The 24,546-nt window shown below is 43.6% G+C and overlaps 1 protein-coding gene and 1 long non-coding RNA gene across 14 annotated transcripts in view; one reads left to right on the top strand and one right to left on the bottom strand.

The window, feature by feature from the left end:
• Window positions 1-24,546, bottom strand: part of TRIM2 (tripartite motif containing 2) — a 179,389-nt gene that overhangs the window by 25,132 nt on the left and 129,711 nt on the right. For 10 of the 13 annotated variants that reach the window (XM_081543676.1, XM_081543667.1, XM_081543666.1 and 7 more), the window contains 4 exons: window positions 22,962-23,199; window positions 9,551-9,702; window positions 8,187-8,367; window positions 6,679-7,402 (listed from right to left, as the gene is read on the bottom strand). In XM_081543676.1, the coding sequence (XP_081399802.1) occupies window positions 6,679-7,402; window positions 8,187-8,367; window positions 9,551-9,702; window positions 22,962-23,199 (1,295 nt within the window). Of the gene's footprint in view, window positions 1-6,678; window positions 7,403-8,186; window positions 8,368-9,550; window positions 9,703-9,779; window positions 9,893-18,652; window positions 19,201-22,961; window positions 23,200-24,546 lie in introns of those variants that run through there. The other 3 variants (XM_081543678.1, XM_081543679.1, XM_081543677.1) reach the window with 3 other exon arrangements.
• LOC145526890 (uncharacterized) lies at window positions 9,099-16,562 on the top strand. The gene is made up of 2 exons (XR_014069280.1): window positions 9,099-10,654; window positions 16,236-16,562. It is a non-coding gene; the product is annotated as an uncharacterized LOC145526890 (long non-coding RNA).

The following is a 24,546-nucleotide window of genomic DNA, read 5'->3' as shown; positions in this document are numbered from 1 at the left end:
TGGATGTCGAAAAAACACTCCTAAAATTTATATGGAACCACAAAAACCCTGAATAGTCAAAGAAATTCTGAGGAAGAGGAACAAAGTAGGAGGCCTCCCATTCCTTGATTTCAAGCTATAATATAAAGCTATTGAAATCAAAACAGTATGGTATTGGCATTAAAATCCAATAGACCAGAACAGAATTGAGCCCAGAAAAAATACCCAAATATATACAGTCAACTAATATTTTGACAAAGGAGCCAAGAAAAGACAGTGGCTTCAACAAATGGTGCTAGGATAATTGAATGCTCACATAAAAGAATGAAACTGGACCTCTGTCTTACATCACAGACAAAAGTTAACTAGAAAGGGATTAAAGATTTAAATATAAGTCCTAAAATCAGGTCTTGTTTCTTCCTGGAAGAAAACACAGGAATAAAGCTCCCTGACATGAGCCTTGGTGATGATTTTTTGGACAGGATTCCTAAGGCATAAGCAAAGAATGCAAAAATAAATAAGCAGGACCATATCAAACTAAAAAGCTTTTGTTAGCAAGCAAAAGAAACCATCAGCAATGTGAAAAAACAAAAACTGGAATGGGAAAAAATATTTCAAACTATATATCTAATAAGGGGTTAATATCCAAAATATATAAAGAACTTCTACAATTCAACAGCAAAAAACCAAATAACCCAATTAAAAACTGAGGGAAAGACCTGAATAGATATTTTTCCAAAGTACCGTCACACAGGTCACATGAAAAGAAGCTCAAGATCACTAGTTATCAGGGAAATGCAAATTAAAACCACAATAAGATGCCCCTCATGCCTGTTAAAATGGTCACCATCAAAAAGACAGGGTGGCATGCTCAACTAAAGATCCCTCATGCTGCAATGAAGACCTGGCGCAGTCAAATAAATTAAAGAAACAAATGGTGGCATGCATGTGGACTACTGGTCCTTGCGCATTCTTGGTAAACTGGTAAAGCCACTATGGAAAAACTGTATAAAGGAGCTTTGAAAAGCAAAAATAGAACTACCATACAATCCAGCTTTTCCACTTCTGGGTATGTTCCATGTCTGGTTGAATAGTGTGACTACTATTCAATCATAAAAGGGAGAAAATCCTACCATTTGCGACAACATGGGCGGACCTTGAATGCATTATGCTAACTGAAATAAGTGAGACAAAGACAAATACTGTATGATCTCACTTACATGTGAAATCTAAAGCAAAACAAAACAGGACTTCCCTGGTGGTCCAGTGGTTAAGAATCCTCCTGCCAATACAGGGACACAGGTTTGATCCCCGGTCTGGGAAGATCCCACACGCCACAGGGCATCTAAGCCCGGGAGCCACAGCTCCCGAGCCCGCGCTCTGGGGCCTGCGTGCGGCAACTCCTGAGCCCACGTTCCTAGAGCCTGTGCTCTGCAACAAGAGAAACCACTGCAATGAGAAGCTCGTGCACCACACCTAGGAGTAGTCTCTGCTTGTCACGACTAGAGAAACCCCTTGAGCAGCAATGAAGACCCAGTGCAGCCAAAAATAATAAATAAATAAAATGAAGACAAAACAGAACTCACAAAAGAGAGATCAGACGTGTGGTTACCAGAGGCAGGAGGGTAGGGGATAGGCAAGTGGAGATGAAGTAACTTCCCTGATTGTGTGGTTGTGAAAGTGGCGCTGCTGGGGCTGGAACCAGGGACATCTGGCCTCCGCGTCCACAGCCTTGACCATTCACTCTTTGACCTCACATCTCCGCATCACTCAAGTCAAACAGCCTGAAGCTCGGCTGGGTCCTCAGGTCCTGCCTGCTCCCTCCTAAGGATGTTAGGAATCTGCCATTTCCTCTCTACTCGCAGCATCACTCAATTCTAGCACTTGTAACAGCTCACGTGACTGCTGCAGCAGGAAGCAGCCCCCTGCCTCCCGGGGAACACGGCCAGTAGGTCCCTAGGCTCTCTGGAAATCAGCATCTCAGAAAGTCACCACATTGCACTACCCTGTTCAGTGCCCACCCCCATCACCCACACCACAACGGTTCTCAAACCTCCGTGCACAGAAGGGTCGTGGAGCTGGAGGCATGCAGATTCCTGGCCCCTTCCCCAGGGATTCTGATTCTGTAAATGCAGTTTGGAGTCCAGGAGTTCTCATTGTTGCCAAGCACCCCAAGGAATTCAAGTGGTTTATGGGAAACACAGGTGTACAGAACAAGGTTTCTTCTCAGCAAGGAAACAGAACTTCTTCTTTGCTCTCTTCACTTTATTTCATGCCTCAGGTAATGGAATCATTATGGTTTCTTCGAACTACTCAGGGTATGATCTTCCCCTTCACCTAAATCTCCCCTTTCCTCCTTCTAACTGACAGACTCTTTCTCCTTCAAAGCCGGCTTAGGCTCAGGTGCCATCTCTAGAACCTTCCTTGACTCCCTGCTACTTGTCAGCCTCCCCAGCCCACCCCTGCCTCTGAAGGTGCTCATTCTGAAGGTACCACATCTGGCATGTCTGTCCCTTTCTAGGCTGTGGCCTCCTCTGGGTCAGGCTCAGGATCTGATCCCTCTCTTTACATCGCCACCCAGTCAGGCGTCAGGCACACAGTAGAAGCTCAAACAGCAGAGTCCCGTTTACCTAGGGGGATGGATGATCAGGGAGGAGAGAGGAAAGGTAAGTCAAAACTACCCCTGAAAATCCTTTCTATTATCCAGAAAGTAATAGTTCACTTTCACAACACACACAATTAACACCTGTTGTTTAGGGTTGCTAAGTGAATTCTAGTACGTGTTTCAGGAAAATGATGTAGCTTCAGACGTGGCCCTCAAGCAGCTCAGCAGGTGAGGCCAGCTGAGGGCAGAGCGGAGCTATGGTTGCCAGCTCACGTGTGCAGTTGGGCCTGAAGGGATTCTGGCCTCAACACACGCAGAAGGGACCCTTCTCATCCTGTGGGTTCCAGTATCAGGCACCCAACAGCCCGACTGTACAGACAAGCCTGGGGTCCTGAATCAAGGCTGAAACTGGAAAAGAGAGCTGAACTCTTCTAACTGGTAGAAACACTCCCCATCTGTAGCCAGCAATTTAGATTTTGAAAAGACAAGTCCTCCGAAGGCCAGTCCTGTCTGTCTGATGCTGCTGTGCGTGAGGATTCACGTCCTGGTCGCCCCTGAGCTGAGTGCGCTGGGGCCCGGTCTGTGTGCACCTGGGCCTGAAAAGTGGGAACTGAGAGTGGGGAGCAGGAAGCTGAGTCACGTGGGAAGCCATGACTTGATGGGATTCAAACAGGCTGAGTACTAGGCAAGGATTTCTGTGGGTACTGCTGGGGAATATAAACGATGCAAGACATCATCCTTGACCTCATGTAGTTTACAGTCTTATCGGGAAAGAAGACTTTGGCAGAAATAATATTAATCACAGTGGATTCTAAAAGACAAGGTGGTACTTGAGGGAAGGATAAAATTGGGGAAGAACAGACACAGATGTAGAGAACAAAGGTACAGACACCAAGGAGGGGAAGGGTGAGGTGGGATGAACTGGGAGCCTGGGCTTGACACATAAACACTACTGATAGTCTGTATAAAATAGGCGATTAATAAGAACCTGCTGCAGACTCAGGGAACTCATCTACTCAGTGCTCCGTGGTGATCTAAATGGGAAGGAGACCCAAAAACGAGGGGATGAATAAGACCCATCTCCCTCTCTGCTCTTACACACCTGAGGTGTTCAGGTATGTACACAACATATCTGTCATGTATCTGCCCTTACATATCTGTTATATGCTGAACTGTATCTCCACGAAACTCATATGCTAAAGTCCAGTCTCAACCTCTAGTACCTCAGAATGTAACTGTTTTTGGAGTTAAGATCTCTAGAGGTGATGAACTTAAAACAAGGCCCTAACCCAATATGACTGGTGTCCTTACAAGAAGAGGGAGAAACACCAGGAGTGTGTGAGCCCAAGGGGGAACCTTCAGAGGACAAAGCAGCGGGAAGGCGGCTGTCTGCAACCCAGGAGAGAGGGCTCCGGGGAAACCAAGCCAGCTGCCTCCTTGAGCTTGGGCCTTGAGCCTCCAGAACTGTGAGAAAATAAATCTCTTCCAGTTTGTCACCCGGTCTGTGGCATTGTTATGGCGGCCCTAGCAAACTGAGACACCATCTTTACTTCATGAATCAACGTGGACTTAGTGCTATATGCCAGGGCCTGTTCTAAGTGCCTCACAAATGTCTGAACATTTAAACACCTTCCCCTCAGTGCCAGAGAATCTCTAAGGGCACATGTCTCAGTGGGCAGAAGGGGAGAAGACGGATCCCCTTTCCCTGGGGGCAGCTGGGCATTCAGAATATAACTGGGGGAAAAACTCCTTAGAGATACGTTTCTTTCCTCAGGTGAGACTCACAGGTGGAATGGTGACAACTGAAAATCATAACAATAGGAAAAGGACGGCCATCTTTAACTGAGCAGGCAAAATGCCAGCCCTAAGAATTTCTTCTTGTTTTACCCCCACGGCAACTTTAAGAATTAGGTAAGATTTCACTCCCTTTATTTTAGCGGAGGAAACTGGGTTAAGAAGGAAGAATCAGAATCAGGCCCAGATCTGGCCCTCTCTCCACTCTGCACACTGCCTGGGAAGCAGACCGGGGAGCTTGGTTGGGGGAAGGGAGATTCCAAATGCAAGACTGAGTTTGCTCTTAATGCAGATCAATGGGGAGCAGAAAGGTCCATTGTTTTAGAAGAAAAGGCAGTAGGGAACATCTAACAGCCTTAATAACAGCTGGTGCAAAAACAATGGCTGTGGATTATTTAGCTCTTCCAACATGCCAGGCATTAAGCTTGAAACTTTGAACAGTTCTGAGAAGCAGATATTTTTATCTTTTCTTTTTATGGACATGGAAACTGAAGCCCAGGGAAGCTGGGAGACCTGCCCAAAGCTGAAGCAAGCGGCAGAACTGGAGTGGCAGGCCTGGGAGGCTCCAATCCTGTGCCACCCAGCCCACCCACTCTGCTTTGGCAAATGTCTCAACAGCCTCTGCACCCAACTGCACAAATGGCCAGTGAATGGACCAGGGCCTCCACGCTCTGAGAAGGAAGCCTGCTTGCTGTATCACAGTCTTTACCAAGATTTATCCTAAAGAATAGTAAACAATATAGAATATTAAATAATGAAGAGAAATGAATAATAAATAGAGCAGCTCTTGCCCAAGAATGTTCCAAGGAGCCTTATTTTCCCAAGATGTCCACAGGAAAAGTGCTATGGTCAGAAAAGCTTGGAAGTGTTGCCTATTATCCCTCCATTGCCTGTGAGACTTACAGTGCATATCAGCAGATTCTAAAGGTACTACAGTCAAAAAAAAAAAAAAAAAAATCTGTTTCCCTCACTTAAGGTAAGATTTCCCCAATCTGTCTGAACCACAGAACTGTTTTTCTACCTATGTCAGTGGCCATACCTTGAAGACCTTTTTAGAGATACTGCAGAGGAGGACTGAACAGGCAGAAAGAGAAGCAACTGGGAGCCACTTTTGGATACATGTAGACTTTTTTTTCTTAAGAATTACTGAATTGTGAGGACTTCCCTGGCTGTCGAGTGCTTAAGACTCCATGCTATCAATGCAGGGGGCCTGGGTTCGATACCTGGTCAGGTAACTAGATCTCACATGCCATGTTGCATGCCACAAAAAATTAAAAAAATTAAAAAATATATAGTAAAAGATTTAGTAAAGTGTTGTTTACATTTAGTTTGTTTAGAAAATAAACAGCTTTAAGAAATCGGAGGCAATAAAGCTGACAAGGCAAGGACAATTTGCATTCCCAAATCTCTTGGCTCATCCTAAGCCTTCTTGCTTCCATCCCAACCCCATTCTATTCTCCAGGTTTCCACCCGCCCTCTCCTCTTGAGGCTGCTCTCCAGCTACAGGCAAATGGACATAAATAGCCACAGCTTGCAATGCACCATGCCCCTTGTCCCCAGGTCTTACAATGTGGAAGCAGTGACAAGCATCAGACCCTCTGCCCACAGTTACCTCCTGCGCTGGCACATTCCACAGAAACACGTGAAGTTATTTGATAGACAGTCTCTGCTTTTAGGTTAGGCAGAAGTACTCTAAAGACATTATTCCCATGGGGGGAAAAGATTGCCGACATTTCCTTTAAAATGTGCAGATTATGTACACACTGCTATATTTAAAATGGATAACCAAAAAGGACCTACAGTATAGCAGAGGGAACTCTGTTCAGTATTATGTAACAAAAGAATCTGAAAAGAACAGATACATGTATACATGTAACTGAATCACTTTGCTGTACACCTGAAACTAACATTGTTAATCACCTACATTCCAGTATGAAATAAAAAGCTGAAAGGAAAGTCCAGATTATGAGCGCTGTATTTTCCTAATTCTCTTTTTGCTTATTTTCAGTTTCTGATTCTCCTCAGTAAATATGCAGTGCTAGCGCGTTGAAGAGGAGGAGGGGGAGGGAGGAAGAGAGAGCAGGGAAGGAGGAGGGGAGAGGGAGCAGGAGGGAGGGGGAGGCCACAAACCCTCTCCGGAGAAGCCTGCACGAGCTCACCTAATAGAATACACCCGTTATCTCCCACACCGTCAGCCCGAGTCGCTGCGACCTGCCACGTTGCAAGCCGCGACACTTCCCCAGCCCCCCCTTGACCCAAGCAAAATGCGGCGTGCAGGCGCAGCGCCGCCCGCCCCTTACCCACTCGGAAGATGAGGTCGTCTTCGATGGGGTTCTCTTTTCGCTTCCCGGTGCTGTACATGCTGGCGGGCCTCTTGACAGCCTTCTGCTTCACATGGCCGCTGCCCGGGGACTTGACGCGCCGCTTCACGCCCTCGGTGGTGGGGGACACATCCGCCGAGCGGATCACCTTCAGCTTGAACGGGCTGCCGCGGATGTGCTGGTCGTAGAGGCGCAGCGACAGCGTGAAGTCGCCCTCCTTCTGCACGGTGTACAGGAACTCGTACGTGCCGTTCTTGTTGTCCAGGACCTCCCCGTCGGCCACGCTGCCGTCGGGCGTGCTCAGCTCCGCTGTGAGGTAGGCGTTGCCCGTTTTGCACAGCTCGCCGTCTTTGTCCTTGGTTGTTATGGTAACGGACATGGGCTGCCCGATGATGGTCTGCCGCAGCCCCTCGCCCGTCGCCACCGTCTCGGAGGCGACGGCGTTGGTGGTCAAAATCGTCCCGAGGTTGTGGATGGACTTCTTGAGCCCCTCGGTCTCCACGATGAAGTCCAGCTGGTCGTTTTCGCGCGGGTGCAGCGGGAAATCTTGGTCCGCCAGTTCGTTGAGCTTCTCGCTCATCTGCTTCTTCACCAGCAGCACCTCCGTCTCCGTGCCGTGGTTGAGGGCCTGCGCCGTGAAGCTGCTGCAGCTCTTGATGCTCTCCTGCCCCTGGAGCAGGGTGTCCAGCTGCGACTGCAGGACCTGCGGGGAAAGCGAGCCGCTGAGCGCCGCCCGCGGCGTGCCCAGGGCGAGGGGCGTTCCGTGTAACGCAGTGAGCCTGGCTGTGATGCTAAGTCCTAAAGCGCCTTCTCAGCCCCTTCTCTTTCCCGTCCTCCTCGCCTCATCTCTCCCACACACATATTTCTGGGATCATGTGTCTGGGGGTGAGCAGAAACGTCCCCGAGAGCTTGGCAGCCAGAGTGCTATGCCTGACATCTGAAGTATTCATTACTCAGTTTCTTTCCCTAATGTTCAAAGTTCCCCTCTCATCACCTCAAGGAACAGAAACCAGACAAATGAAAGCTCCACATCTGAAAATCAGAAGCTTTCATCCCTGGTTTTGTGATGGGACGGCAGAGTTAAACAGAGGCTGCAGTCACGGTTCACTCTGAAGTTGACTAACAGGTTGGTGTGGCTGAGTCATCAAGAGACTATTAGACATTATAATTAAGGAAGGAAAACAATCCAGTTTAACCCTAAATCCTGAAAGTATTACTATATATTCAACCTTGCCTTTTATATAGTCAAGTTATAAAGTGGTACTTAAGGCCACAGAATCATAGTTTTGGTGAAAACAGGAAGGAAAACATAGCTGGAAACAGGAAAAAATATGCTGTTAAGTAAAAGCTACTCTTTACCAAACGACAGTGACACTTAAGAACCCATTTGAATCCCCTTTGCTGCTGGTGGAACACAGTAAGCTGGCGTCAGGGAGGCCGGGGATCAAGCCTCCTATGGGACGTCCTAAGAATGGCTGGAGTCTTACTTTGTGTTTGAGGCCATAGTTGACTTCCAGCTCCATGAGCAGCACACTCTTGCGCACGTTTAAAGTCTTCTGGAGTTCATCAAAGGTAGAATGGATGTCATCCACAATACTGGCCTTTTGGTTGGTTAACTGATGGATGATTTCCGAGATGAACTGAAGAGCAGAATCTATTTCTGGGAGCCTGGAGGACAGTTGTCAGAGGTCCTTATTCTAGTAACATCCACAGGGAAATAGTAAAAAAAAAAACAAAAAAAACCTATCCAAACACTATATTTTGTCAAGAAACATTTTCTATGCCTTTCATCATCTTTAAAAAGTAATCACTGAAGAATAGGATGATAAGACATGCCATAATTACTGCCTTTGAGAAAAGAGATTTTGAGGATCCATGTCTATTTCAATCTGTCTCAGTCATTTATTTTTAATAATTGATGGTACAAAACCTCGAAGCTCTCAGAACCCCTCGGCTTTTTCTCCCACTCTAAATCAGGCATACTCTACAGTGGACAAGCACAAGGTCCTACTGTGTAGCACAGACAGCTGCATTCAAAATCCTATGATACAGCAAAATGGAAAAGATTATTATGCATTACAGGATGTTTAACAGCATCCTTTCCTCTACTCCTCCCCCACACACAGTTGTGACACCAAATTGTCTCCAGACATTGCCAATGTCCCCTGGGGGATATCCTGGCCCATGGCTGAGGACCACTGTCCTAAATAGACAGCTATATCTTTTCCCCCAGTCACATGAAAAACTTACCCAGAGTTTCCTGTGAAGTTCTTGCAAGTTTCCAAATTCTTTTAATTAGTACAGAGTAGCCACACTTTTCTCACTTTAACTATTGGTAAAGATTTATTTTCAGCTGGCTGTTTATTTCCTCCCTTTGATCTTTCTCATGCATCACACAGCTACCCTGTTCCTTCATCTCCTTGCCAAATAAAGAGCCTGAAGGCAAGGAAGCAGAAGGAAAACTGAGCAGTCACTGCTTGGGACCATTTTGCTGGGCTCAAGCAGAGAGGAGCCTGTCACAATTGGCATAATGGACTGTAAGTGACTCAAGAACAGTAGCTAAGAAAGGCTCTCAGACAGCCTGGTTTCAGGCACACATTTCAGAGATCTGGGAGCATTTTCCTTGAGTATATTTTGTTCATTGAATCATACAAAGGTACTGAAAGAAAAGCAGGGGGATTGGAATTTTACCAAGGGGCAGCGGATCACCCTTATCTCTCACTAGTTTATGACCACAGACTTGTGATCAAAGGAGAATTTATTTAGGTGACCTGAACCTTCTATCCCACTGGGACATGAAATCCTGAGGCCACAGGCGGCCCGTCGTGAGCGCGGAGGGAGGTGTGCATACCTTTTGTTGACGGCGTCCAGCTGCACCTGGAGTGAAGCCTTGTGCTGCTCCACCACGTCCTTGAGGGGGACGGTGGGGTGTTCTGCGTGCTCCCCCTCTGTGCACTCCCGACACATGGCGGTCTCACAGGACTGGCAGTAAAAGTCCATCACCTGCGGGCGACACAAGAGCACTTCCCAGTTCTCTGCCACTGGCTGAGTGTAGACCAGGCACTGGGGCTTCACCGCACCTGCTCAGTTCACTCTCACAGCCTCCCCAGGATGTGGACAATACAATATGCAGCTTCACAGGAGAAAAGGAAAGATAAACTTTTGTGTGCCAGGTCTCAAACAGAGGTGGATCGGACTCTAGAGCAGCTGTTAAGTCACAAACCCAGCTGTACTTGGCCACTGCCCTAAGGCAGAGCAGTGCAGTGTGTGGTTCTCAGGCCTCCTTTGCACTCTTTATAAATAACTGAGCACTCGAAATGCTTTTCGTTTATGTGAGTTATATCTACAGCTATTTATATTAAAAACGGACACTGAGAAACATTCCAAATATTAATTCATCAAAAGCAAAACTCAGCCCCATTAAATGTGAACATAAATAATATAATTTATGAAAAGTGTATTTTGCAAAACAGAAAATTCTGTGAGAAGAATGGCACCGCTTTCCATATTTGTAAATCTCTCCGGGGTCTGGCTTCCCAGAAGACAGCTGGATTCTCATGTCTGTTTCTGTGTTCAGTCTGTCTTGACAGCACATGCCATACAGGCTCTGGAAAATGCCACTGTATGCTCTTGAGAGATTGGGAGTGAAAAGGGTAAATAATGCTTAGTATTATCATTCAGTTGTGATATTGTGGATCCCCTGAAGCGGTCTGGGGACCCATGAGAGTTCCTGGATGGCACCGTGAGAACTGCGGCTTGTTTGGATAAGAGATGAGCCGGACAGAACACTTTGCATCCTGGCTCCACCACTTACATGATCTCACCGTGTCTCAATTTTCCTTCTGTCAAATGGAAACAATTGTGCAACCTACTAACCTACTTCACAGGGCTGCTATGAGGATTCGGGAGAGTAATCTGCACAAAGAACTCAGATGATGCCTGGCACCGACAAACAGTAAGTTCCTAATAGGCAGTAGCAGCAATGATAACGATGATGATATCATTTGCTTACTTGAAAATAACACCACTTTATCCTGATTAAAGATGAACTCTTGGTAATAATATAACATAAAGCCCGAAAGTTTCTTTGTGAAGGCATTCCCCTTATTCTCTCAGCTGGAAATAACTTCTTCCAATATTGAATTCTCAAAACACTTTGAAGGGGGAGGATTTTTTTCTTGAAGTATAACACACATCAAAAAAAATGGCATAAATCCTAACACAGATTGATTGATATTTTCATAAAGTAAATGCACCCACTAAAGCAATTTTATTCACATCGCTTTTATGAAATATTTATAAGATTTTAAGTTACTGAGCATTGAAACACTCTCAACCCAGAGCCTAGGTAATTCCTTACACATAGTAGGTATATAATAAATAATACTGCTGAATGTATGAACTGTATGCTGTTTATAAGAGACTCACTTTAGGTTAAAAGTAAAAAGACGGAAAAAGATATTCCATGCAAATAGTAACCAAAAGAGAGCTGGAGTGGCTATTCTAATATTGGACAAAATGGACTGTAGGACAAAAGTTGTTATAACAGACAGAAAAGGACTATCAACTATGCTTCAATTAAATAAAGACATTAATAATGACAAAATGGTCAATCCGTCAAGAAGAGATGACAATTATTAACAAAGCAAAAACTGACAGAACTGAAGGGGGAAATGGACAGTTCAATAATAATGGTTGGAGATTTCAATATTGAACTTTCAATAATGATAGAACTATTAGATGGAAGATCAGTAAAGAAGTAGAGAACTTGAAAAACATTATAAGCCAACTTGATCTAACATCCACATATAGAACATTCTGTTCAATAACGCTGCATTTTTGCCATGTACACATGGAACATTTTCCACAATAAACCATATACAAAAGTCTCAATAAATTTAAAATAACTGAAATCATATAAAGTATCTTCTCTGGCTATAATGGAATTAAATTAGAAATCAGTAACAGAAGGAAATCTGGAAAATTAACAAACGTGGAAATTAAATGACATATACTTAAATAATGAGTCAAAGCAAAAATTACAAAGGAAATTAAAAAATAGCTTGAGATTTTTTATTTAAAAATAACAACATTCCAAAATTTGAGAGACAGTACTCAGAGCAAATTTTATAGTTGTAAATGTCTACATTGAAAAAGAAGATCTCAAATCAATAAACCTAAGCTTCCACCTGAAGGAACTAGAAAAAGAAAAACTAAACCCAAAGCAAGCAGAAGAAAGGAAATGAAGATCAGAGTGGAGAACAGAAAAACAATAGAGAAATCAATGAAACCAGAAGTTGGTTCTTTGTAAAGATCAACAAAATTGACATAATACTATGGACTGTTGTAGGTCAACAGATTAAATAACCTAGATAAAATGGATGAATTCCTAGAAACACAGAATCTACCAAAACTAACTCAAAGAAGAAATAGAACATATGAATAGACCTATATTAAGTAAAGAGACGAATCAATATGCAAAAAACCTCCAACAGAGAAAAGTTCAGGGCAAGATGGCCTCATTGGTGAATTCTACCAAACATTTAAGAATAATTAACACCAATCCCCAAAGTCTTCAAAAAGTAGAAGAAAAGGGAACATTCATTCATTCAAATAGGCCGGTAATATACTGACATCAAAGTCAAAAACATCATGGAAAAAGAAAATTATAGACTAATATTCCCTGTGAATATAGGTGCAAAAATCCTTTACAAAATACTAGTAAACTTAATCCAGCTGCATATTAAAAGGACTAAACACATGACCAAGTGGAATTTATTTCAGAAATGCAAGCGTGGTCCACATACAATAATCAATATATGTAATACACCATGGTAATAGGATGAAGGGAAGAAAACCCATATGATCATATTAGCAAGTGCAAAAAAAGTATTGACAATACCAACATCCTTTCATGATAAAAAACTTGCTTATCAAATTAGAAGGAAAATTCCTCAACTCGAAAAAAGGAATTTACAAAAAACCCACAGCTTCTTTAATGGTAATTCCCTAAGATCAGAAACAAAAAAAGGATGTCCACTTTTGCCACTTCTATAACAATGTACTGAAAATTTTAACCAGAGCATATAGGCAAGAAAAATAAATAAAATGCATCCAAATTGGAAAAGAAGTAAAAATTATTCTATTCAGAGATGACTTATATATGGAAAATCCCCAAGAATACACATAGGCACACACATACATACAATATTAGATCTAACAAATTAACAGTAAAGTTTTAAGATACAAGATCAACAAACAAAAATCAGTTGTATTTCTATCCACTAACAATGAAAAATCAAAAAATGAATTTAAGAAAATTCCATTATAATAGCATCCAAAAGAATATAAAATATTTAAAGAATAAATTTGACCAAAAAAGTGTAAGACTTATACACTGAGAACTACAGAAGATTGTTGAAAAAATTAAAGAATAATGGAAATAAATGAAAAGATATCTTATGCTTATGACTTGGAAGACTTAATATTGTTAAGAGTGCAGTATTCCCCAAACTGATCTACAAATTCAATGAAACAGCTATCAAAATTCTAACTTCTTTTTTCACAGAAGTGAACAAGCTATTCCTAAACTAATAGAGAATTGCACTGGGACCCTGAATAGCCAAAACAATCTTAAAAAAGAGTTTGAAGAACAAAATTGGAAGGCTCATATTTCTAAATTTTGAAATTTATTACTAAGCTAGCGTAATTAAAAGTGTGTGTTACCAGCATAAGAACAGGCATATAGATCAATGGAATAGAATTGAGAGTTCAGAAGTAAAACAATACATTTATGGTCAATTGATTCTTGACAAGGATGCCAAGACCACTCAATGAGGGAAACAGTTTTTTCAACAAATAATGTGAAAGCCACTGGATATCTACATGTAAAAGAATGAAGCTGAAACCTCACTTCACTCCATATATAAAAATTAACCCAAAATAGATTGACAACCTAAATGTAAGGGCTAAAACTATAAAAATCCTAGGAAAAAACCCATAGGGTTAAATCTTCATGACCTTGGACTTGGCAACAGATTCCTGGATATGACACAAAAGCACAAACCAAAATAAAAAAGATAAATTGGACTTCATCAAATTAAAAACTTGTGTATCAAAGGGCAGTAACAGAAATGTAAAAGGAATGGGGAAAATATTTCCTAATTATATATCTGATAAGGATGTAGTATCCAGAACATATAAAAAAAAAACCCTGTAACTCAAGAACCCAATCCAAAAATTGTCAAAGGAATTAAACAGACATTTCTTCAAAGAGGCTAAATGAATGGCCAGTTTTCACAGGAGAATACTCTCAACATCATTAGCCACTAAATCAAAACCGCAATAAGACATCACAGCACCTAGGAGGGCTAGACTCAAAAAATCAGATAATAACAAGCATTGGTAAGAATATGGAAAACCAGAACTCTCATACTTTGCTAGTGTTCAACTCTACCATATGACCCAGCAACCCAAGAGAACTGAAAATGTATGTACATACAAAAACTGTACATGAATGTTTACAGCAGCTTTATTCATAGCAGCTCAAAGTGGAAAGTGGAAACAACTCAAATATCCATCAACTCATGAATGGATAAATGAATTGTGGTATATTATTTAGCCATAAAGAAACGAATGATGTTCTAATATTCACTACAATATAGATGAACCTTGAAAACATTATGCTAAATGACAGAAGCTCGATGGACATGGGTTTGGGTAGGCTCCGGGAGTTGGTGATGGACAGAGAGGCCTGGCGTGCTGCAATTCATGGGGTCGCAAAGAGTCGGACCCGACTGAGCAACTGAACTGAACTGAGACTCAAAAGGCCACATATTGTAGGACTGCATTTATATCAAATGTCCATAATGGACATATCCTTAGAGACAGAAAGCAGGTGACGGGTGCCAAGGGTTGGGGCGGTGGGGAGGGGATGAAGAATGACTGCTTAATAGGTACACAGTTTCTTTGGAGGATATAATGAAAAACTTCTGGAATTAGATAGTAGTGATGTTTGCACAACCTTTTTAATATACTAAAAGGACTTCGCTGGTGGTTCAGTGGTAAAGAATCCAGCTGCCAATGCAGGAGATGTGGGTTTGATCCCTGGGCTGTGGGTTTGACCCCACATGCTGTGGGGCAGCTGAGCCCACATGCCACAGCTACGGCTCCACAAGAGAAGCCACCGCAATGAGAGGCCCACACACCGCAACAAAGAGTAGCCGCCGCTCGCCACAACGAAGATCCAGTGCAGCCAAAATAAAAAGTGATGAAAATAGGGACTTCGCTGGCAGTTCAGTGGTCAAGGCTTCCCCTTCCAATGCAGAGGGTGCAGGTCAGGGAGTTAAGATTCCACATGCCTCTTGGCCAAAAAAACAAAACATAAAACACAGTATTGGAACAAATTCAATAAAGACTTTTTAAAAAGATCCACATCAAGTAAAAATCTAAAAAATTAATAAAGTAGTTAGAAAGTTGAATTTTATGTTAAATGATTTTTACCTCAATTAAAAAAAATTGTATCTTTGAAGAGACAGCAGCAGACCGGGGTAACTGTCCCTGGTACCGAGTTGTAATTGTTTCCTGGGAAGTAAAGGCCCTGAAATCATTTTGAAACATCAACAACTAGTTATTCTCTAATGCTTGTCCTTGGGTTCTGACAGCTTTGACTCAAGCTGAGACCTCATTATAGGAGTGAGAGACTCAGAAGAGCTCATCCATCTTGGGTGAGATAACCCTGGTGCTCCCAGGGCTGGGTGGCCCGGATGAGCTTGTAGTTGTTGACAGGTAGTCAACATTTGGGTTCATTAGAAGAGAGGATGGCAGGACTATATGCATAATAACAAGCTTTAAAGGATGTCAGGGCCTTGCAGCCAATCCAGAGGCTTTTGGAAGTGGGGGCTGATTCTTAGCGAGGCATTCTTCATGAGGATCTCTCCTTCACACCTCTTAACATCCTCCTTAGTAAGGCACCTAAGCCAGCAGCAACAGGGCTTAAGGATTATTTGTGTTTTGGGACTTTAAGGCACGAGCTCAAATGTCTGGTTTAAGTGCAAAGAACCTCTTAAATCACTGACCATTATTCCCATTTTTCTTTGTATCTGAACAATGCAGCGGTGGCAGTTTAATTAGAAGACAGATAGTGTCACAGCACTTAGAGTAAATGACAGGCTTTCATCCACTTGTGCTAATCAGCACCAGGCAGTTTATGACGGCAACATCCTGCTTCATTGTTAAGTACCCGATTTTATTAACCTTCAGATGCTTGAATTATTTTTAAAGATTTACCCATGGCAATTAACCGCAGCCAATTATCTGTAATATTGCATGCATTTGGCTTGAATATGCAATGAGGACCCCTGTTTCAAAGCAGTGGCAGTGAACTCCTACGATCCATGATTGAACAATGGAATGATTGAAGAAGCGCGGTTAATTTTCCAAGGCCTCTTGCTGGTTTACACATCTTACTGTTAGGGGAAGTACACTGATTGAAACCGCCCACCCTGGCCAGGCACCATAGTAACCATTTGCATGAGTTGTTTTATGACAGGAGGTCCTGCTAAGGAACACGGAACTAATAAGCCACCACCAACCGGAAGAGTTCGGGAAAGGTCAAAAGGAGACACCACATGTCCGACCACCTCCCAGAATCCTCTCTGGCATCCATCTTGGCTGAACAAGGCGTGCACCACCAGGGAAGGACTATGAGTCAGAATGATTGGCTAAGGACAACCCGGAAACTAATCCATCACCATAAAACCCAAGACTGCAAGCCATGAGACAGAGCTGTTCTCCTGGGTTCCCTTACCCTACTGCTCTCCACCCGGTGCCCTTTACCAATAAAATATCTTGCCTTGTCAGCACATGTGCCTCCTCAGACAATTCATTTCTGAGTGTTAGACAAGAGCCCAGTTTTGGGCCCTGGAACAGGTCCCCCTTCCTGTAACATTACGATTCCAAAGAATCCTAATGACTCAGAATAAAGTGCTCAAAACACCTCCAGGAGGATCTGACTCTTCAGAGTTAATTTTCAATGTGATTTGATGTGATATATTTGGTAGAGAAACCTGGGAAAGTTTCACCCAAAGGCTTCTTTACCTTTGCTGGAATTAGCATCTCTGCGAGTGTTTCTTCTTAGCAGCCTGTGGCATCCAAGGGTCTCTATTGCTTAGGCATGATCAGAAAACAGTCTTGAAGAATTCTTTGTGACGCTTAACATTTATTTCCTCCTCCGATTATCAAATGTTCATATCTCCTCTGACTTTCTTAAAGTTCTGTGCTCACTTTCTTTTGTGATATTCATATTTTTCTTAATAGGTGCTCTTACATGGTGAAAGTTTGCTGGGGTATTTAAATAAGAATTGTACAGCTACTTTCATAAACTTAGTGACTCAAAGTTTTCTTCTTATGTCTTCACTAGATTTTGGTGTCAAGATTTATGAGTATATCATAGGTGAATTAGGGAGCTCCCTACCTTTTTTATGGTTCAGAAGTATACATAAAATCATATCTGTTTTACAAGTTTGAAGGCATTCAGTGTTTGTTTGTTTTTAATATTTTTACTTATTTGGCTGCACTGGGTCTTAGTGTTGCATATGGGATCTAGTTCCCCATCAGGGATGGAATCTGCCTCACCCCAACTCCCGCACGGCCCCCCACCTCCACCTGGGAGGGCAAAGTCCCAGCCACTGGACCACCAGGGAAGTCCCGAAAGCATTCAGTTTTAAATTAACTTTCACCAGTTTTTTTTTTTGAAGTTTTAGGTCAACTTGGGTTTCCTTGATCATTTGTAGTTTCCTAGATAATGATCTATTTCATTCAGGCTTTCAATACCTTAGTCTTTAGCAGAGAATTGACTTGCTAATTTTAAAATCTTTTTATCTCTTTATTAGTCTCAATTAATTTATATTTACTGTTTGGTGCTCTATCATATTATTTAATTAATAAAAATAATTCAGCTCTTGGATTTATTCATCAACACAATTGTTTCAGGATTTTCAAACTCTCCAAGGCTGTCTTTATTATTTTCGTTTCTTTTGTGTTCCATATATTTATTTTATTGCTCTTTTCCTAACGTCTTGAAATGGAATATTTTTAAATAAAATACTTAAACCTATAAAATTTCCCGAGTATAGATATGACTTTATCTTATACATTTAATAAAGTTTCCACTTTCAATATTTTGTAAATAGTCTAATTTTTCTATTGTCTTTGGTTAAATAATTATAAGCTTTTTAGAAAGATTTGATGTCTCTTTATAACATGTTACTAATGTAATTTTAGTTTATTGTGGTTTAGGAACTTGTTCTACACAATGACAAAATAAAATAATTTTTTAAAAGTGACTCATATGATCAATTTGAACTGCTCAAATTCTCACCATCTTAATAGCTTAGCTCAACATATTTTAGTATATGCCTTTTTATTTGTGGGGGGTAGAGTCTAAAGGGGCTTCCCAGGTGGCACCAAAGGTAAAGAACATGCCTGCCAATGCAGGAGACAAAAAAGATGTGGGTTTGATTCCTGGGTCAGGAAGATTCCCTGGAGAAGGAAATGGCAACCCACTCCAGTATTCTTGCCTGGAAAATTCAATGGACAGAGGAGCCTGGCGGGCTACAGTCCATGGGGTCTCAAAGAGTCAGACATGACTGAGCACACACACACACACAGATTATCAAGTAAAAGACTACTCCTTTCTCTGAAATTCATCCTTTCTTCTCCAAATGCACTAATGCTCTTCTTGTGCTGTTATCATCTCTCATTTGGACAACTCAATACCAAACAGAATTGGTGTTGCAGCCTCCAATCTCTGCTACTCTGTTCCTCCACAATGCCACTAACATACCCATCTCCTGTTTAAAAGGTTTGAATGCTTCCTCACTGCTTATGGAGTTCAGGTCAGACCTTTCCTTGATGACACCCCTAGCCCATCACAATTTCTCTCCAGACTCACCCCTGTGTTCTGTAGCCACCAGTGTTCCACCACCATGGGCACATCGCGATGCTCCAGTTGTTCTGAGCTGGGAGCTCGTTCCTGAATTCCACGACACTCTTGGCACTCCTTATTGATGTAATCTTTTTAGCTACCATTATTTATCATTCCACATGATTGTCTTTTACACCCCAAATTTGGACCCATGTCTACAGCAGTCTCCTAATGTTTCTAAAACTGTGCTACTCTATCAAGTCAGATCTCCAGAAAGTTCCATGCCAGGACTACACTTTAAGGAAATTCTTGTATGTGATGGAGACACCTTCTCAGACTAGTATTTAGAATGTGGGCCCCAGGAGGAGACAGCCTTAGCATTCACTAAGAGCTCATGTGAGCTGTGGTTATAACAAGGCACCCTTCAAGCTCCCTTTACAAAACTTACATGGTAACGCTCCCTAGGAGTACAGTGCACAGAAAATCTAGAGTTATTGATAGCCTGCTACACTTTCAATTAGATAATTAAAAATGTAATACACAATGTCTCTCTTGTTTTGGCTACCAAAAACTCAGGATGTTATTTCCTCTGAGTCTAGCATTTATGATGTGTCAACTAGCTGTGTGACTTAAACTGGTCAGTTCTCAGTTTATTTATCTATAGAACGAAAATAACCATAACCTACTTTACACAGAGAAATGGGTGAGAAACCAAGCATGGTGTCTGGTCACTTGTTCAAAAATATGTACTATTGGCTTCTGAGAAGCTGAACACTAAAATGTACAATGGTTGGACCATTAAAAATAGAACTCTGAACCACGATCTGCCCAAGAAACCAACCCCTGTATCTCCAAGGAACAACCCACACCAGCCCCTGTATCCACAAGGATACAACCCAAAACAACCCCGGTATCCTCAAGGAAACAACCCACACCAGCCCCTGTATCCACGAGGAAACAACCCAAAACAACCCCAGTATCCTCAAGGAAACAACCCACACCAGCCCCTGTATCCACGAGGAAACAACCCACACCCACCCGTGTATCCCCGAGGAAACAACCCACACCAACCCCTGTATCCCCAAGGAAACAACCCACACCACTCCTGTATCCACAAGGAAACAACCCACACCACTCCTGTATCCACGAGGAAACAACCCACACCAACCCCTGTATCCCCGAGGAAACAACCCACACCAACCCCTGTATCTACGAGGAAACAACCCACACCAACCCCTGTATCCCCGAGGACACAACCCACACCAACCCCTGTATCCCCGAGGACACAACCCACACCAACCCCTGTATCCCCGAGGACACAACCCACACCAACCCCTGTATCCCCGAGGACACAACCCACACCAACCCCTGTATCCCCGAGGACACAACCCACACCAACCCCTGTATCCCCGAGGACACAACCCACACCAACCCCTGTATCCACGAGGAAACAACCCACACCAACCCCGGTATCCTCGAGGAAACAACCCACACCAACCCCTGTATCCCCGAGGAAACAACCCACACCAACCCCTGTATCCCCGAGGACACAACCCACACCAACCCCTGTATCCACGAGGAAACAACCCACACCAACCCCTGTATCCATGAGGAAACAACCCACACCAACCCCTGTATCCACAAGGACACAACCCACACCAACCCCTGTATCCACGAGGAAACAACCCACACCAACCCCTGTATCCCCGAGGAAACAACCCACACCAACCCCTGTATCCACGAGGACACAACCCACACCAACCCCTGTATCCATGAGGAAACAACCCACACCAACCCCTGTATCCACGAGGAAACAACCCACACCAACCCCTGTATCTATGAGGAAACAACCCACACCAACCCCTGTATCCCCGAGGACACAACCCACACCAACCCCTGTACCTATGAGGAAACAACCCACACCAACCCTTGTATCCACGAGGACACAACCCACACCAGCCCTGTATCCACGAGGAAACAACCCACACCAACCCCTGTATCCACGAGGAAACACCTCAGACCAACCCTTGTATCCCCGAGGAAACAACCCACACCAACCCCTGTATCCACGAGGAAACATCTCAGACCAACCCCTGTATCCACGAGGAAACAACCAAGAAGCCAGCCTTCTATATGTCACACTGCTCATCTGGCAATAATCCAAAAAGCTAAATGATAACTTCTGCAACAAGTGGCCCCAAAAGGCTAGGAGTTATACCTGACAGCTTCTGTAATTTTTGTCTCTGCTTTCAACTTAGGACCAACCAGAGAAAGTCAAATCTGCACCCCTGGGCAGTCACATGGAATGTCTCCCTTCTCATTAGTCTGCCTCCCTGCTCCCCAGCTAGACACTCCCCATCAGGGCATACCTGAAGCCTCCTCCTTTTTCCACTGAGAGCTTTCCCGCCCGTCTGCCTGACTCTGACAAAGCACACGTGATGGTCCTACTCTTTGTTTCAGCAAGTGCTGAGTAAGGAGCCTTTGCTTTTCCTTATTTGGCTAGTCCCTTTTGATATGTACGCTTTCACGTGTAAGATACTGTGCTTAGTGCCGGCGGTATAAAGAGGAACACGGCTCTCCCTCGGGGAGCTCACTTTCTCAGGAGAGCCAGCAAACACACAGGTGGAGGCAGGCAGAACATTGTGAATGTCGTCAAGGAAATCAAGACAGAGGTGTGCTGGTGGGTAACTGGGTGTCAGAGGTGCTCTGCCTCAGATGGTGGGCTAGACAGGACTACTCTGTGTAGGAGAGATTTGAGCGGAGGCACAGAGGATGAGCATAAGCTGGCCACACAAACAGGGGCAAAGAGCATTCCAGGCATAAAGGATCAGAGTACAGCAGGGGCCCAAGGTGAGAAACCACTTGGCAGGTTCCAGGAGGCCAGTGAGACTGAGGCACAGTGGGAAGAGAGCGGTATGAGAGGTAAACGAACAATTATTAGCTAGGGCTAATAGTTATTGCTCTGCCTTAACAACCTCTTGCTGCCTTAGTTGCCGTTTCAAACACTTTAAAGAAAACCTATTTATCTATCTATTTATTTATTTGGCTGCCCCAGGCCTTGAGTTGCGGCACTTGGGATCGTCCATCTTTGTTGCAGCATGTGGGATCGTTTTTTTTTTTAGTTGTAGCATGTGGGACCATGAATTGAACCCGGAGCCCTCTGCATTGGGAGCTCAGAGTCTTGGCCATTTGACCACCATGGAAGTCCCAGTTTCACACACTTTTGAAGTGGTCACTATATTTTTGAAAAGTGAAATAAGTCATTGTGTATCTGTGTTAGTTGCTCAGTTGTGTCTGACTCTTTGTGACCCCATGGACTGTAGCCTGCCAGACTCCTCCGGCCATGGGATTTTCCAGGCCAGAATACTGGAGTGGGTGGCCATTCACTTCTCCAGGGGGTCTTTCCAACCCAGGGATTGAATCCATATCTGCTACATCTCAGGCAGATTCTTTACCCTTTACTGTCTGAGTCACCAGGGAAGCCATCATTAAGTAGAAATAATTGTAATAGCTAGTATTTATTGAGAGCTTACTGTCTATTTTCTAGGGCTTAAATATTTAATTCTCTACTTAATCCTGTATGGTAGACTACTATTACTTTCTTTCTACTGATGAGGAAGTAGTACAGAGAGTTTAGTAAATCTGTCAAAGCTTTGCCAAAGCTGACTTAGGAAGCGAGTCTCAGAGCAGGATTTGCATCAGGCGGTTCCACTCCAAAGCCGGCCGTGAGCCGCTGTGCAATGCTGCCTCTTAGCTACACAGCTCCTGCGACTCCTCTTTTGATGGAACACACAGGTCCTCCTGAGTTTATAACAGTTACTATGCTTGCTGGTAGCAGGAAACAGTCTGGACTCTAATCTATAATCTCTTATCAGGGATTCACATAACTTCAGATTATTTATGATTAAGTAACAGGATCTATGGAGCATGAGCAAAAATTTCCCTCACAAGGAAAATAAAACACTGTAATTAACATTCTAATAATCATTCTCAGTTTGCAGAACTTATCTACTATTTAATCTCTACCCATAATTTATAACACAGATGTTTCTGTGGGTCAAAGTATGCCCAGCTGGCAAATAGTTGTGAGTTTGCCCTCCTGGGGAAACCAACAATTAGTGCTAAGCGGACACAATGAAGATTGCTTTTATTATTTAAATAAATTTGGTCAGAGAAAGGAAGCAGGCAAAATAATCTGAGGATGGTAAAGGCCTTGTTCATCACTCCTTTTCCAGGTGGAGTCCTGTTTCAGGGTTGATACCCTCTGATTGCCCAAAGCCTCCCCCAGTCAGGCCAGCCCCTCAGCCAGGACTGCGCCTGCAGGCCACTCACTTACATTCCCATCGTGGTTTGGGCACGAGAGAGGCTTCCCTGCAGCCACAGCGGTGACAGTCTCCAGAATGGAGGACTCCTCAGCATTGCTGCCTGGAGATCGCTGCAGCACGTCCATCAGGTTTGTGATGAAGAAGTTGTTCTGGAGCGCGGCCACCCCCTTCTCGGGCAGGATGGAAGTCTGGCGGCACACCGGGCAGGAGAGGGTTAAGCTGTGGGCGGGGATGTAGTTCTGCAGGCACCTGTCCAGGGGCAGAAGCAGGCTGTCAGCACAGCAGGGCTCCTGCAGTGGGCACAAAGCTACGCTGCATCAACTTTCATTGTTGTCTCCTTCGCTAGAAAAGTGCATTTCTGAAGCCAACAGGTCACATTACATTGGACTGCTCAGCCATTTGGACAAATGATGTTCAAGGAAAATTTCACTGACTGCAGGACTCTTGCTTGGGAAATCCCATGGACAGAGGAGCCTGGTAGGCTACAGTCCATGGGGTCACAAAGAGTCAGACATGACTGAGCAATTTCAGTTCAGTTTAGTTTAGTTGGGTACTATTTCCAAGAGCTTTGCCGCACAAGCAAAGTATGGTCCATGGTGAGCATCACTGGTCTCACCAGGGAGCTTGGAAAAAATGCAGACTCAAACTCACAGGGCCCGCTCCAGGTCTGATGAATCAGACTCCCAGGTAATCTGTTTGCACATTTAAGGTTAAGAAGCGTTGGCCTAGAGTACCCGGTATGGCATTCACAAATTTGAAGAATTTTACACAAATTGGGAGAAACATGTCACTTTTTGTTCTTGTTAGCATTGAAACTCTTTACACACAAGATCATAAGCAGACTTCACATATTAAAAACACATTGAAGTGGAAATGTTTTGTTTGAAGTGGGGATGGAACACACCATCTCTTCTTGCCTCTCCTTAAGAGCCATCAATTTCATTCACTTAATCAGCAAAGAAAGAAAGAAAGATAGCACCAAGTCATGTCCAACTCTTGTGATTCCATGAACCTGCCAGGAGCCCGCCAGGCTCCTCTGTCTATGGGGTTCTCCCGGCAAGACTACTGGAGTGGGTTGCCATTTCCTTCTCCAGGGGAACTTTCCAACCCAGGAATGAAACCAGGTCTCCCGCAATGCAGGCAGAAGCTTTACTGACTGAGCTACGCTTGATTAATAATGACGGACCCACATACTTCTCACTAAACATATAGTGGGCCCTTGAACAATGTGGGAGTTAGGGGTGCTGACCCTTGGTGCAGTGGAAAATCCAAAAATCCACCCATGACTCAGAGCCAGCCCTTCAATTAGCCGGTTCCTACACATTCAGGGTTTACAACCGCAGATTCAACCAACCGCAGATCTTGTCATTCTGTAGTATTAACTACTATTAACTATTGAAAACAACCTGCAAATGATAACCTCATGCAGTTCATGTGTTGTTTGAGGGTCAACTGTACTTCCAACAATCCTGTGATCACTTTTAAATGTCTGAAGAAACACAGGTAGAGAGAGGGTAGGCTCCTTGCCCAAGGGACTTAGATGTTCAAACCAAGGCAATTTGGCACCAGAATCTAAGCTTGCCATAACTACAATGT

The sequence above is a fragment of the Giraffa tippelskirchi genome, chromosome 11, assembly GCF_054371585.1.
Source record: "Giraffa tippelskirchi isolate mGirTip1 chromosome 11, T2T-mGirTip1v1.2.pri, whole genome shotgun sequence".
NCBI classification, from domain to species: Eukaryota; Metazoa; Chordata; class Mammalia; order Artiodactyla; family Giraffidae; genus Giraffa; species Giraffa tippelskirchi.
Note: the sequence above shows the minus strand (reverse complement) of the source record. Positions and strands in the feature narration are given on the sequence as shown.